The following is a 14,691-nucleotide window of genomic DNA, read 5'->3' on the forward strand; positions in this document are numbered from 1 at the left end:
AGGGCAAGGACCACATCTTATTCATTTTGTATTCTGGACACAGCATCTGATGCTCCATGATGTTTGTTGAGTTGCATTGCTTCCCCCTGAATAGAAGTTAGGTCACTGCACTCACTTCTATCTCAATTTATTTATAGGGATCTTTAAGACCTTTAACTAAAATGTACTTAAAGATGTAAATAGATAAGAACTATAATAATATCCAGCCAACATTTGACTCTTTTTCCTCAAAATTATCGTTAACAGAAAATTGAATCTCTCCTCAGGTCTTCCAGAGTGCATTAAAGCAGAAGAGAAGATTTTTATCTTATCATGAAACCATTATCTGAAGGACAACTAAGGTTTTGTGTTGTTCAACCAATACATCTCACATCATGGCTGCCCATACTTTTCATTCTGAAGTCTATCTCTTCCCTAAAACCTGCCCAACTTCCAATTTATCAAAGGAAACCTTTTATAGCTGCCTGGAATGCTCCAACAGATCAGTGCTTGATAAAATATAATTTAAGACTAAATTTGAAAATGTTTCAGGTGATTGGAAGTCCACTGGCCAGGGCCAGGGGGCAAAATGTCACTATATTTTATGTCAACAGACTGGGATACTATCCATGGTATACATCCCAGGGAGTTCCCATTAATGGGGGTCTCCCCCAGAACATAAGTTTGCAGGTACATCTGGAAAAAGCTGACCAAGATATTAATTATTACATCCCTTCTGAAGATTTCAGTGGACTTGCCGTTATAGACTGGGAATATTGGCGACCCCAGTGGGCCAGGAACTGGAACACAAAAGATGTCTACAGACAGAAATCAAGAAAGCTTATTTCTGAGATGCAAGAGAATGTATCAGCTGCTGATATTGAATATTTAGCCAAAGCAACCTTTGAAGAAAGTGCAAAAGCTTTTATGAAGGAAACCATCGAACTGGGAATTAAGAGCAGACCCAAGGGCCTTTGGGGTTACTATTTATATCCTGATTGCCACAATTATAATGTTTATGCCCCAAACTATACTGGGTCATGCCCAGAAGAAGAAGTTTTGAGGAACAATGAGCTCTCTTGGCTCTGGAACAGCAGTGCTGCTTTATATCCTTCTATCGGTGTCAGGAAATCTCTTGGAGACAGCAAAAACATTTTGCGTTTCTCGCAATTTCGGGTGCATGAATCCTTGAGGATCTCCACCATGACATCCCATGATTATGCTCTGCCTGTGTTCGTCTACACAAGGTTAGGCTACACAGACCAACCTTTATTTTTTCTTTCTAAGGTAAGAAAGATACCCCTTGACAAAGATAAGGAGATTTCCTCTTATCTCTAAAAGAGACATTTCTTTGCTAATTATGTTCTTTAAAGGATTCCAGAATAGTGGTCCATTAGATAGGAGCATAATTCTTCCTGTGAGTAGTCAATCACTCAGATTCTTCATTTGTACAGACTGAATTTTGATTATCTCATTTATTATTTGTCTTTCAAGGAGCAAAGTAAGGAGGGAAGGGGTTAAAGTGCAATGTCAGCAACTACTTCCCGCTCCCCAACCTTGATTGTGTTCCCTTACAACTGGCCTCTTGCGAAGGTTACTGAAACAATTGGGGGTGAACAGGTTGGGAAAACAGAGAGGAGGTTTTAAAATGGAGTAGTTTGCTCATACGTGTGGAAGTAGAATTGTAGACATTTCTGCTGCTGGCCTCATTGTTAAAAATCTTAAGAGGAGGGCTTCCCTGGTGGCGCAGTGGTTGGTTGAGAGTCCGCCTGCCGATGCAGGGGACGCGGGTTCGTGCCCCAGTCCGGGAAGATCCCACATGCTGCGGAGAGGCTGGGCCCGTGAGCCATGGCCGCTGAGCCTGCGCGTCTGGAGCCTGCGCGTCTGGAGCCCGTGCTCCGCAACGGGAGAGGCCACAACAGGGAGAGGCCCGCGTACCGAAAAAAAAAAAAAAAAAAATCTTAAGAGGAAAATAGTGTTTTCTTTTTAAGGCACAATAGCAGGTTTTATAAAAGATATAAGGGAGGCACAACAACATGAATATACTCAGAAATACCTAAGATAGTAAATTTTATGTGTTTTTTTCACACAATTAAAAATAATTTTTTAAGGAATAAGGGAGTTACAAATCTGCTAAAAGTAGGTGACCCCTATAGATTTAACCATCTGGTTTATTCTTGTCTCTATGACCACAATTAGTGGAAAGTTGGTAAGAGTGGTGTGAGTTTCTAAATTCAATAGTAAATTCATCACTAGTAGATGGTTTCATAACCCTAGGTTAAAACTTACATATAGAAGTTTTATTCTGTTTATTTTACTTAAGTCATATATGCAGCCAAAGACCTCACACAAACTGTGAGTGTAGCTTTTAAGATAGATGAACTTTCAGCCCAATTTTCTCTCCCTTACTTTCCCTTTACTACTCTAGTCACTGAAATGGAAACTTGTAGAGACAAAAATTTCAAAGATGCTACCCTAACCTTTGGACTTGGATAATTATGTGTGATTATGAATAGACTTGAGCCTTGTTCAGACCTTCACGTTTGTGATGCAGAGGTATTTTAAGATATTGCTGCACACTAGGGGTTGATCACCTTTCTTTTTTCTCCACTATAACAAGTTTCAATTTGCCAGCATGTATCAAAATATAAAGATGTTCTGAGTATGAAGTATCCAAAGGAGACTCAGGAAACACCCCAGTGAGGACTCTACCATGAGCAGTAGGTATCTGTGGAGCAGACAGAGAGTAGAGCTTACTCCTCAGAGGGAGAAATGACACAAATGCATCAGGATTTGGTAAATGCTGTGCCTCTGAGGCCACTGATGAGATGAGTAAAGATAAAAATTCTGTCTTGTGGGGCTTCCCTGGTGGCGCAGTGGTTGAGAGTCCACCTGCCAATGCAGGGGACACGGGTTCGTGCCCCGGTCTGGGAAGATCGCACATGCCGCGGAGCGGCTGGGCCCATGAGCCATGGCCACTGAGCCTGTGCGTCCAGAGCCTGTGCTCCGCAATGGGAGAAGCCACAGCGGTGAGGGGCCCGCATACCGCAAAAAAAAAAAAAAAAAAAATTCTGTCTTGTGAACTGATATTAATACTACCCAGAAAAATCAGCAACAACTGATTGAGAATGGTAGGAAACTAACACTATTTGGAAGGTGTAAAAAAGTTATCTACATCTTTATAAAATAGTCTTGACTCTAGAATTGAAAGTTAAATACCACCTTCCTCTATGAAACTTCTTTTGCTTTTCTGTGTTTGGCTCAAACAAGTTCCTTTCTTTAGTGATAACAAATTTACTTTTGGAAGAAACAATCAACTTTAAAGGACAAAGTGTTCATTTCAATAGATTAGTTTAAACTACTGGTGCCTTCTGCACATTCTGCAAGCCAACGGTAAGCTCCTTCTTGAACAGCTACAGCCTCAGAAACATTTCTGTTCCCTCTAAGGGAAGAAGGAACAACAGTTAGGGTCTCACCTAGAAACAATTTTCTTTGTTAGTCTCGTGGTATCATTCTGTAAACTTTCTGAAAGGCAAGGCATTTCCACATATTTTACACCATCAAACCACCATTTTATTCCATCCTCAATAAAAACCTGCCCACAAACTTTTTAAAACGTGATATTCACTTATACCAAATTGTAAATACTAGTAATGGCTTCCATTTCTGCCTTCCCAAAGATATCTGCATTTTAAAATGTTTGTGTGCGTACACACGCATATAATTAAGATTAGAAAAACAACTTACCAATAAGTACCAAATCTCTCAACCTCTCCAGACCTCAGTGCCTCATTGTCTTAATCTACAAAATGGCACAATATTACCTGCCTTATCTACTTAGGAGAAATATTATGAAAACCAAATAAGAAGATAAAAATGAACATTTAAAGCACTACAGAAATATATGTGGTATAGATAACACTTTTTAACAAGTATCAGAGTCTTAAACTTGAAAGGGGAATATGTAAGAATGAAATTTCAGTCAGCAACCATAGCTTGGGGGAATCATATGCGGGCTATAAAGCCTCATTTCACACAGTAGGTTGCCTATACCACATATATAAATGCAATTTAGATATTGTTGATACTATGCTTTTAAAAAATAATGAAAGGGGTTTTCTTGACTATAGGTTTAAAGATGTTTTCCCCTGTAATTAATTCATATTCCCTCTGATAACACACAAAGGGAGCACATTAGTGATGCTCCAGCCCCCCACAGTGGGCTCCTTACTTACACGCACTGTGGTAAAGCTTCAGGGACTGAAACCCAAGGGTAAAGAATGAGTCCTCTGGGTGCTCCTACTCTTAACTTCCAAAATCTTGATTTGAGCCAAGAATCATGGGTAGGGCAAGCCTCCCTTACACCAGGCTGGGACCTGGAAGATGTGTTGCTATTACATCAGGTGCTCTTCCTTTATTTCTCCTTTCATGTGGCTTATGCGCTCAGGTGGTCCCAATTTACTCCTAGTGACATCTTACCTGTGACTTCCCTCACTGAGTAGTACCCTGATTTTTTGGCTCCCCAAGCATAGCTGTTCTGTGTTTCATCCAGCACCCTGCTCTCAGCTAGGTGACGGTGGGCTAATTTGTTAGAGGAATTTGCCTAAATATCTGCTAGTGACTCCTTACCTCTAGTCAACACATGCTAGAAGACTTGCCATTTTGAATCAGTCCCAATAAACTCTCTTTGATAATGACGCTAAAGGACACGTTGGAAAGAAACTAACGTTCCCTCCTGATATCAACCTCAGAAGCTGTGGCTTTTACCACAAACATCTGTAGTTTCCGTACTTACTGAATATGGATCAATAACCTGTAAGATCCCACCTGCCGCGGAGCAATTAAGCCCGTGCGCCACAACTACTGAGCCTTGTGCTCTAGAGCTCACGAGCCACAACTACTGAGCCCATGTGCCACAACTACTGAAGCCCGTGCGCCTAGATCCCGTGCTCTGCAACAAGAGAAGCCACCGCAATAAGAAGCCCGCGCACCTCAACGAAGAGTAGCCCTGGCTCACCGCAACCAGAGAAAGCCCACGCACAGCAACGAAGACCCAACACAGCCATAAGTAAATAAATAAATTTATTTTAAAAAAAATAAGAAACTTATTTAGAAAATCAACTGCAGAAACTTTATTTAGGAAACCAACTGCACACATTCAACTTTTAATTTCCCTCTGAAATGACCTAGATTCATGTTAATCTTTAAACACTAAAACAATAATCCTTTAGGATTACAAAACCAAAATTCTCCCTGCTGAAATTTAGTTTTCATCTATCTTAACCATATTGAGAAAAATCCCGGCAGCCTTACCGTGACTGGAAGAATCATAAGTAAAGCCAATTAAATCAGGTAGTTTAAACTTAAATACAAATAATTTCAGGGACCAAATATAAGGGCTGGATCAAATCGGATCCCGCGGGGCCCTTAACACTGTGCTCCTTTGCCTATCCTGGGAATCCAAATGACCCAAAAGCCTTCCAAGTCACTGCAGAGGCAAAGTTCTCAGGAGAGTGTTGCATACTGGGAAGGGAACTTGGCTAAGATGAATGCAAGGCAGTCGTCACATTTAGAGAAGGAAAACTTTTGGATTCTGTTTCCAGGTCGTATACTCATAGCTGGTTTGTATGTGTATACTCCTAGCTAACTTCAATTAAACAACTTTTAGTGGCTATTTACAGGCTAATTGTTTAAAAGTAATGTCCTGTTTGGCAAAATATAAGTTTAAAAATATGTATTTAATATGTTTTTATATGATTATAGAGTGAAATTTCTGAGCCCCAGTTCATTTAACATTTGCTTTACTCTAAGAAACTGGAGAATAGTTTCATGTATTATATTGAATTTAGCCTCCAATCCTAATCCCTGGCAGGTTGTTCAATACAGTGTAATGAACTCTCTTCATTCTAGCAAGACCTAATCAGTACTATTGGAGAAAGTGCTGCCTTGGGAGCTGCAGGCATCGTTATCTGGGGAGACATGAATTTGACTTCATCTGAGGTAAGACAGTACCTTGGCGGTATAGTTAATATTACAATATTTACATTATTTGCTCTGTTTTCCTATAGAACTTACTCTAATCAGAGCTCTCAGGTCTCCCATAGTAAACCGGCTTTAGAATTAAAGTCCAAATCAGCACCTGATACATAGAAGGAGCTCCATGAAGTTTAGCTTTGGTTCAGATAGTAATCATAATACTGACGATTGTTGAATATTTACTCTATGCTAGGATTGTGCTAAGTGCCTTTTGGTTTCGGATTTGCTCACTTCCTGATCATAATAACCCTTATGAGGTAGGGACTAGCATCCTCATTTATAGATGAGGAAACAAGAAAGGAAATCTAACTAGGGTAACAGTTAGGCTAGCTAGTGGTGGAGCTGGCACTAACCACAGATGGTATGACTTTGGAGCCCTTGCATTTAGCCATTACATAAAATGTATGATATCATATTTAGAGAAGTGGAATCAGATGGTAATTTTTAATATCTATATTGAACTTATTTTTCTTCTATGGAGAAATTAGCTGAAAATTAATAGCATTTAAAATATGAGTTATGTCTCTTTGAATTTCTTCCCGCTCAAACACTATCTACTCCAAGAAGTCTTCCTACTTTTCTCCAATCCACATTAATCACAATCTCTTCTGTATTTCCAGATGTTGTTTGTTTATATCCCTATAGTGTACTGCATTTTGCCTTGAATTATAATACTTGTATCCTCAATGCTTTTATTTATTTATTTATTGCTGTGTTGGGTCTTTGTTGCTGCATATGGGTTTTCTCTAGTTGCGGCGAGCAGGGGCTACTCTTCGTTGTGGTGCACAGGCTTCTCATTGTGGTGGCTTCTCTTGTTGCAGAGCATGGGCTCTAGGCGTGCAGGCATCAGCAGTTGTGGCGTGTAGGCTCAGTAGTTTTGACTCACAGGCTCTAGAGCTCAGGCTCAGTAGTTGTGGCGCATGAACTTAGTTGCTCTGCGGCATGTGGGATCTTCCCAGACCAGGGCTTGAACCCGTGCCCCCTGCACTGGCAGGCGGATTCTTAATCACTCTGCAACCAGGGAAGCCCTCAATGCTTTTTGTTAAATTGAATTTTTTGCAAGTTCATGGTGATCTGATATTTTTCTTAGAATTTCACAGGCTCAATTTGTTGCTACCAAGACATTGTTCATGAAACTGTTTGTGACAATATAAAGTTAAAAAGTCTCCTCTGTCCACACATGAGAATTAGGTAGAAACTGAGGATCAGTACCTGAGTCTCCAGGTGCGACATTTCCCCTCCAGCCCATGTGGCTCCTGAGAAGAGCATCCTCAGGAAGCTGAGTGCACAACCAGGTGGCCTCTGTTTAGAACACACAATAGGAACCACACACAAATGACCTGGTCAGCCTTCCAGGCTTTCCTGTCTTTGAATTGTTTAGAGGGGGCTAGATCCCAGGGCAGTCGGTATTTGAGCATAATTAACAGGAAAATCCAGAAGGCTCAGGCTGACAGTCAACAACAATTTGGTAGAACATGATGATTCAGGTTCTAACACAAGCCTGAAAGACACACACACCTGAAAGGTGGCCAGAGGACAGCAACTCTGGCACGATTTCTCAATTTGGGTTTGTTCCTCTTTTTCTCACACCCATTAACTTGGGATCTAGAAGGAGGAAATAAAGGATGTAAACTGAAAGAAGGCAAGGTCATATATGCTGAGGCTGGGGCCCATTTGCAAGTTCAGATAGCCTATGGTAACATATTCTCCATCTCCTGTCGCAACCACCTCTCATTTTGCTGATCTGGGTCCCCTGTATTACAGCACTTGAACCTAAGAGTTCATGGGCTGGAACCAAGCCATTAAGTTTCAATCAAGTCCAAAGAGCTGCCTTGTGGATCTAGATGCTCTAACCCTACCAGTACCAGAAAAAGCACTAAATCCCGTTTGCTTCTACCTTTCTAGGGCAACTGTACAAAGGTGAAGCAGTTTGTGAGTTCTGATTTAGGGAGCTACATAGTCAACGTGACCAGAGCCGCTGAGGTGTGCAGCTCTCACCTCTGCAGGAATAATGGGAGATGCGTAAGGAAGGTGTGGAAAACGCCCGATTACCTTCACTTGAACCCTGCAAGTTACCACATAGAGGCCTCCGAGGATGGAGAATTTACTGTGAAAGGCAAAGCATCTGATACAGACCTGGCGGTGCTGGCGAAGAGATTCTCCTGTCATTGTTATCAGGGATACGAAGGGGCTGATTGCAGAGAAATGAGGATGGCTGACGGCTGCTCTGCGGTTTCCTCTTTTTCTGGCTCCCTAATCACATTGTATCTGCTGGTTTCTGCAGGTTATCAAAGCATTCAGTTGTGAGATAACTGAGTTTAAAGGGAATGAAGTTTGGCCTCTAGAGTCGTCACTTAGGGAAGAGATGAAACTTACAACAATCTTTTTCTCACATGAAATCCATTGAGAGGTATTGTAAGTAGACACGTGTGTCACTTAACATAAACAGGAAACGTATTACTTCATTTGGCTCCGATTTGGCTAAGAAACCAGATCCAGGAGTGAAATCAATGCATTCTTCTTCCTTACTGGAATGTTTAAGTTGTATTTAACCTAAAACGAATATATTTTAGTCTTCATATGAACATAGATACATAAAAGTATAAATATTAAATGATTGATTTCAAAGACTGGTTTTCCAGCTAGCAACTTATTTAAGGACAGATTCCTATGCGGTTATCTGATTTAACAAATGGGCTCACCTCAGGGTGTGACCTGGTCACCTGGTCCACCAAAGGGGACCAAATGCAGAATTCCTGTTCCAGCCTTAGGTTCAAACTTCTTCTTCAGGCTTCTTCTCCATGCCTGGGCTCGATGAGTGCAGAACCAGTCACTGATGTGTCTTAACAGAAGAGCGCAGGAACTGAGGCAAGGGGAGCTGTAGTCACTGCAAAGACATCTATTCCAATATGGCGCCTTTCTCACCCACCGTGAGTCCCTCCCTCACAGAGGCTGGTGATCTAAATACAGCAAAAGGCTTCAGGATAGTACTCATGCTTGCCGAGGCTGACATTGCTCTAGATCTAGAAACTGGAGAGCCATGTTAATAAAAATGCAGTTGGTGTCTTTAGCAAGCAAAAATCATTACTAAAAATTTTAAAAATAAATGATATTTAAGGGACCTGGAAGTGCTATTGGGAAGTGCTATCGCTATTTTGGTCCCCACATATGAGTTTTGAGTAGTGGTTTTAGAGTCAGTTTGAATCTGATTTGAATCATTGTTTCACTCTCCATCTGGTTGTGTGACTCTGGGCAAGTTATTCATATTCCCCATTTTCTCAAGTGAAATTTGTTAATATAATTCCTACCTTAGTGAATTATTCTGAGGAATAAATGGGATAACACATCCCATGCATACTTCAGCTATTAATACATGTTGCTAATCTTCAATTATCTTCTCTTGATCACCAAAGTAATGGAGACACTTAGGATAAAACAGTCTTGGGCAATTTCCTCTTTCTGATATTATGTTCTATGTACAATCACTTATGCATGTGTTCTCTTGAGAGCCGCTGTTTCAACTGACAGGATTTCCTTCTACTGGAAATGATCTACTTAGAAGGTAAACTCAAGACAGGTATGATGCTATTACAGAAGGCATGAGAGTTGATTCAACCTCCTCCTCTGCCTCTTTTGTCTTTCTGTGAAACATTTGCAATACAGGTGTGTCCTTTTCAACTCTGGGTCCCTGCTTGTCAGACGTTACTGACATTGTGAAGGTCTAATTTCTAAATGTAAAATACAAACAAAACAAAAAAAATTTATAATACCATAAAATACAGGTAACATTATGTAGGTTAACTTTTTAAATTTTTTCATTATTTTATTTTTATATCAAAGATGATATAAATACACTATAGAAAATTTGTAAATAGAAAAAAATAATGGAGATCACCAATAATCTCTATAATATATACTGGTAACTCTTGGTGTATTTCTTTCTGGCCTTTCTTCTAAAGACTTTCTAAAAACATGGTTGTAAATAATAATATACACATATTTTTGCATCTTGTGTTTTTCACTTAACCATACATCATAGTTTTCATGTTATTTCATAGTCTTCATAAATATAATTTAAATAATTTTAATACCACATAATAGTCTATCAACTGGATGTAGCAAAACCTAATTAGCAATTTTCCTTAAGTTTTGATTTTTGAGTATCCAGCTTCTACTATTTAGTCACCTCATCAGAGAAGACTTTCTGTATCATCTTCCTAATTCATTCATTCACCTATTAATCAATTTGTACATTAATCAATTTATTAAGCATTACTTCTTATTAGGCACTAAATATATCCTAGAACAAAACAAAGAGCCTTACCTTCTTAGAACTCATATTCTTGCTGGGGGAGACAGACATTCAACGTACAAATAAACAATTTATATCAGATGTTAGATGTATACGAAAAAATTAAGAGAGCAGAGTGGGGGAGGGTGGGATTTTCCATGTGTTGGGTCACTTTGAGAAGATGCTGTTTGAATGATAGAGAGTTAGCTATGGGGATATTTGGGGGAAGGGTATTTCAGGCAAATGACTCAGCAAGTGCACATTTGGTAGTGGGCCTGGTGTATTCAAGGAAGAGCATAGAGGGCACAAGGGCTGGACACGTCCCTTCACCATCAACTTCCTTGTTTATTCTCCGGTCTGTAGCATTTATCACCAACTGACATAGTATAGGTTAAATATTTCCTTATTTTCTGTCTTCTTTTACTAGAATGTAAACTAGGAAAATGAGGACTTCATTTTGTTCACTGCCAGAACACTACTTGGTACAGTGCCTGGCACATAGTAGGTGCCCAACAAATATTTTGAATGAATGAATGAGTGATTCAGAAACCTGAATCAATAGAAGCTATAAGTTTGTTACAGGTTTTTTTTTTTTTAACTTTGCACATGAATGAGAGAGTGATTGCAAAGTCATTGGCCAGTGTTATTGTTTTATTCTTATCCTAGTTCATTAGCCTCTGAAATCACATAGTTTAACTCCTCTGTAAAGAGCTGAGGCCTGAGGAGAATAAATCACTTGGCAAAGTCAAAGAGCCAGTTTGTAAAAGAGGCCAGTCTGGAATCTGAGTTGCCGAGTTTTCTCTTCACCATAACTCTTGTCGCAATGGAATCCAAATATATTCATTCAGCTTTTGACCATGAATTTAATGCATTTTTTATTAATTTGGGCTATGACTACTGATTACGTTCAACCAGTCCCCAGATCTTCCAGATACAGATTCTCTGTTTCACTTGGCTCACTGCTCCAAGGTGGATGGGAAATTCACCTCTAAAGCTGCTTAATGACTGCAGCTTCTTGGGATTGTCCTAACTTCCAATAACAAGGTATTCAGCGTCTCTAATTTTCCGTGTTCTCTTTTTCAAAAGGGAGATCCTAATGGTATCTTTTTTCCTTTCATACAGATTTAATCATATCAAGTCGATAAAATACTTAGCACAAAACCTGGCACATAAAAGTCCCCAACCAAATGTTAGCGATTATCATCAAGCACTTTCAATAGTACAATGGGATAGCATTCAGCTTAAAAAGGAACGAGGATGTTCTCTATATGCTGATGTCAAAAGAAGTTTAAAATACAAGAGTCTTGTTTAGGCTTTATTTTGACTTCTCTCTAATCATATTGAGGGAGACTCATAATCTTATACATTAGAAATGTATTTCCAATTACATTTTAGAAAGACTTCCTGGAGATAGCTAAACTAATCTAAAATTTATTAAGCATCTACTGGTATGGAACCCTAAAGTATACAAATGTAAAAGCCATATGTGACTAGCCAGCTAAGTTCAAGGAAATGATAATCTCATCAAAGAAAGGGAACCTGAAGAAACCATTACTAAGCCATGTACATCAAGTATAAAGTGATATATAGTGCTATCAAATTTTAAGTTATTTGCTTATTCTAAACCTTGAGCAGCAGCTCTGTTATAATTTAAAATTATAGAATAAAATTTAATAATGGAAAAATATTGTGTCAAAGTGAATGTTAGTATTATGATTTTTGTTTCTATCAAAGGACTAAATATATAAACTTACTGTTTCCTTTGTCTTTATTACTAATCTTAAGAACTTGGAAAATGTTTAATGTTACTGAACGTTCATTTATGAGCTCGACATTTTGTTCCTCTCTGCGAGCCCAGGAACCATCAATTTTTCACTTCAAGTACCGCTTTTATTGTGCAAACTTAGAACAGGGTACTCTATTCTCTGTGTCTGGAAAGTAGAAGTCTTAGGTCATTATTTAGGCCACTTACTGCATTTTGTTCTATTCAGTTACTGAAAGAAGTAATTTTCTGCAATCAAATATATTGCTACCCCCAAATTACTTACAATTCTTTTGTCAAGGCAAAATATATAGTAAATGTTGTACTTCTAATCTACTAAAGATTGTACTGTGTTGGTAAACCTAAGTGTAATGAGGTGCTACAGTTTTCCACCTAGGAGCATTTACTGATTTTAATTTGTGTGTATTCTAGCAATCCATATTTCCCTCTGGATTTAAGAAATCTGCCCTTATTCTCTTTTTTAAAAATATTAGTTTATTTTTCCCTCTGGAGGCAGATAGTTCAAGACTCTGCTCTACAGAAAGACAGGGGAAAGAATTGTCAGACCCACTACTTGATCATCTCAAGATGGTGAATGACTTCGTAGCTATCACATCTAAATTCCACGCAGTAAAATGGAGAATAGTACAAAGAGGAAATAAAACAAATGAATAAAATAAATCTCTTTTTAGAAAATTTCCCAGAATCTATCACATGATGCATCAGCTTACATCTTTTGGCAGAATTTGGTCACGTGACCCAGCTGGCTGCAAGCAGGATGGTAAATGTGTTCTTTTTCTGACAGCCATTTGGCTAGATTAAAATCTATTACTACTAAAAAAGGGAACAGGAGAGTGGGGAATAATGAGCAGTCTCTGCCATTACTATGTCCTGCACAATGGACACTTTTTTCATTTCATTTTTCTCCCCCTACTCACTACTCACTACAACCTCCTAAACAGTAGGGACTATCTTGTTCCCCATTGTATTCCTAGGTCAAGCTCAGACCAGGCACACAGGAGGCACTTGAAAAATGTTTCTTAAACAAAGAATAGTTAAAACAAAGAATAGTAATTCAGTTATTCCTAGCCAGAGATGCATATTAAAATCATTTGGGGCGCCATCCCAAAACAAATACTGCTGGGCGCACCACCTACTGTGGAGTCAGAAGTCTTAACTAACTTGTATATTTTGAAAAAGCTCCCTAATCAACTATGATGGGTATTCCTAGTGAAAAAAGTTAAAATATATATATAATAAGAAAAGAAAAATTTATGTGATCTTTTAAAGAACATTAATTGGAGTTTTCTGCTTCATATCCTAAGCAGGAGCAACAGAAACAACTAGATTGTTCTTAGGAGTTGTGAGAACCATAACATGGGGATGGTTGTCTCTCCTTCCTTCCTCCCTCCATCCTTCTCCCTTCAAAATAGGTTTCCCTTGGGACTCCCCTGGCAGTCCAGTGGTTAGGACTCAGTGCTTTCACTGCCATGGGCCCAGGTCCAATTCCCAGTTGGCGAACTTACATCCTGCAAGCTGTGCAGCATGGCCAAAAAAAAGTTTCCCTTAGTGAAAGTCTGCTGGGGGACAACTCTCTATTTTTTAGTCTGATAATGTCTTAATTTTTACTCAATATAAAAAGTTTTGATGGTTATAAAAGTTGACAGTTATTTTTCCTTAGCATTTTGTAGATCCTTTTCATAGTTTTATGTTATTTTTTGTGATAATACTACTTTTTATCTGAATGCCTTTCTTTGTAAGTAAACTGTCTTTTCTCTCTGGGCCCACTTTATGTTTTGGGTTTTTGTTTGTTTGTTTTTTGCGGTACGCGGGCCTCTCACTGCGGTGGCCTCTCTCCTTGCGGAGCACAGGCTCCGGACGCGCAGGCTCAGCGGCCATGGCTCACGGGCCCAGCCGCTCCGTGGCATGTGGGATCTTCCCGGACTGAGGCACGAACCCGTGTCCCCTGCATTGGCAGGCGAACTCTCGTTTTTTTTTTGTTTTGTTTTTTTGCGGTACGCGGGCCTCTCACTGTTGTGACCTCTCCCGTTGCAGAGCACAGGCTCCGGACGCGCAGGCCCAGCGGCCACGGCTCACAGGCCCAGCCGCTCCGCAGCACGCGGGATCCTCCCGGATCGGGGCACGAACCCGCGCCCCCCGCACCGGCAGGCGGACTCCCAACCACTGCGCCACCAGGGAAGCCCTCTGGGCCCACTTTAAAACGTTAGACCTGTTTTTGAAGTTCTATATTTTTGGTCTAGTGTCTAAACAGGCAATTTTTTCTGCTTATCCTGCTTATCATATAAGAGTCTTTTGCTTAATCATTATTATGATTTCATCTTCTAAAATTTTCAGATTTATACAGAGATATTTATTATTTTCTATTTGATATTTATAATTACTTAAACATTAGGAGATCCTATACCTGTTTTCCTGTTGTTTTGGGCTTTTTTAATTCTTGCTGACCTCAGTCATGGTAATTTATTTATTTGTGTGTTTGGCAACCTTTGATTATGTGTGTATTTTGTTGATCTTAGTCTGTGGGAATTCTAAGTGTCAAAATTTGAGTTGCTTTCCTCCAGAAAGAATTTTTAAAATTATAACATCTTAATGGAGATATAAT

General features: G+C 39.4%; 1 protein-coding gene across 1 annotated transcript; it reads left to right on the plus strand.

Moving 5' to 3' along the window:
• The first annotated feature begins 312 nt into the window (after positions 1-312).
• On the plus strand, positions 313-8,322 carry HYAL4 (hyaluronidase 4). Its single transcript, XM_067745557.1, has 3 exons — positions 313-1,266; positions 5,890-5,979; positions 7,921-8,322. The coding sequence occupies exons 1-3, from the start codon at positions 313-315 to the stop codon at positions 8,320-8,322; spliced, it is 1,446 nt and encodes a 481-aa protein (XP_067601658.1).
• Positions 8,323-14,691: the final 6,369 nt, after the last annotated feature.

The sequence above is a fragment of the Pseudorca crassidens genome, chromosome 8, assembly GCF_039906515.1.
Source record: "Pseudorca crassidens isolate mPseCra1 chromosome 8, mPseCra1.hap1, whole genome shotgun sequence".
Taxonomy (NCBI): Eukaryota; Metazoa; Chordata; class Mammalia; order Artiodactyla; family Delphinidae; genus Pseudorca; species Pseudorca crassidens.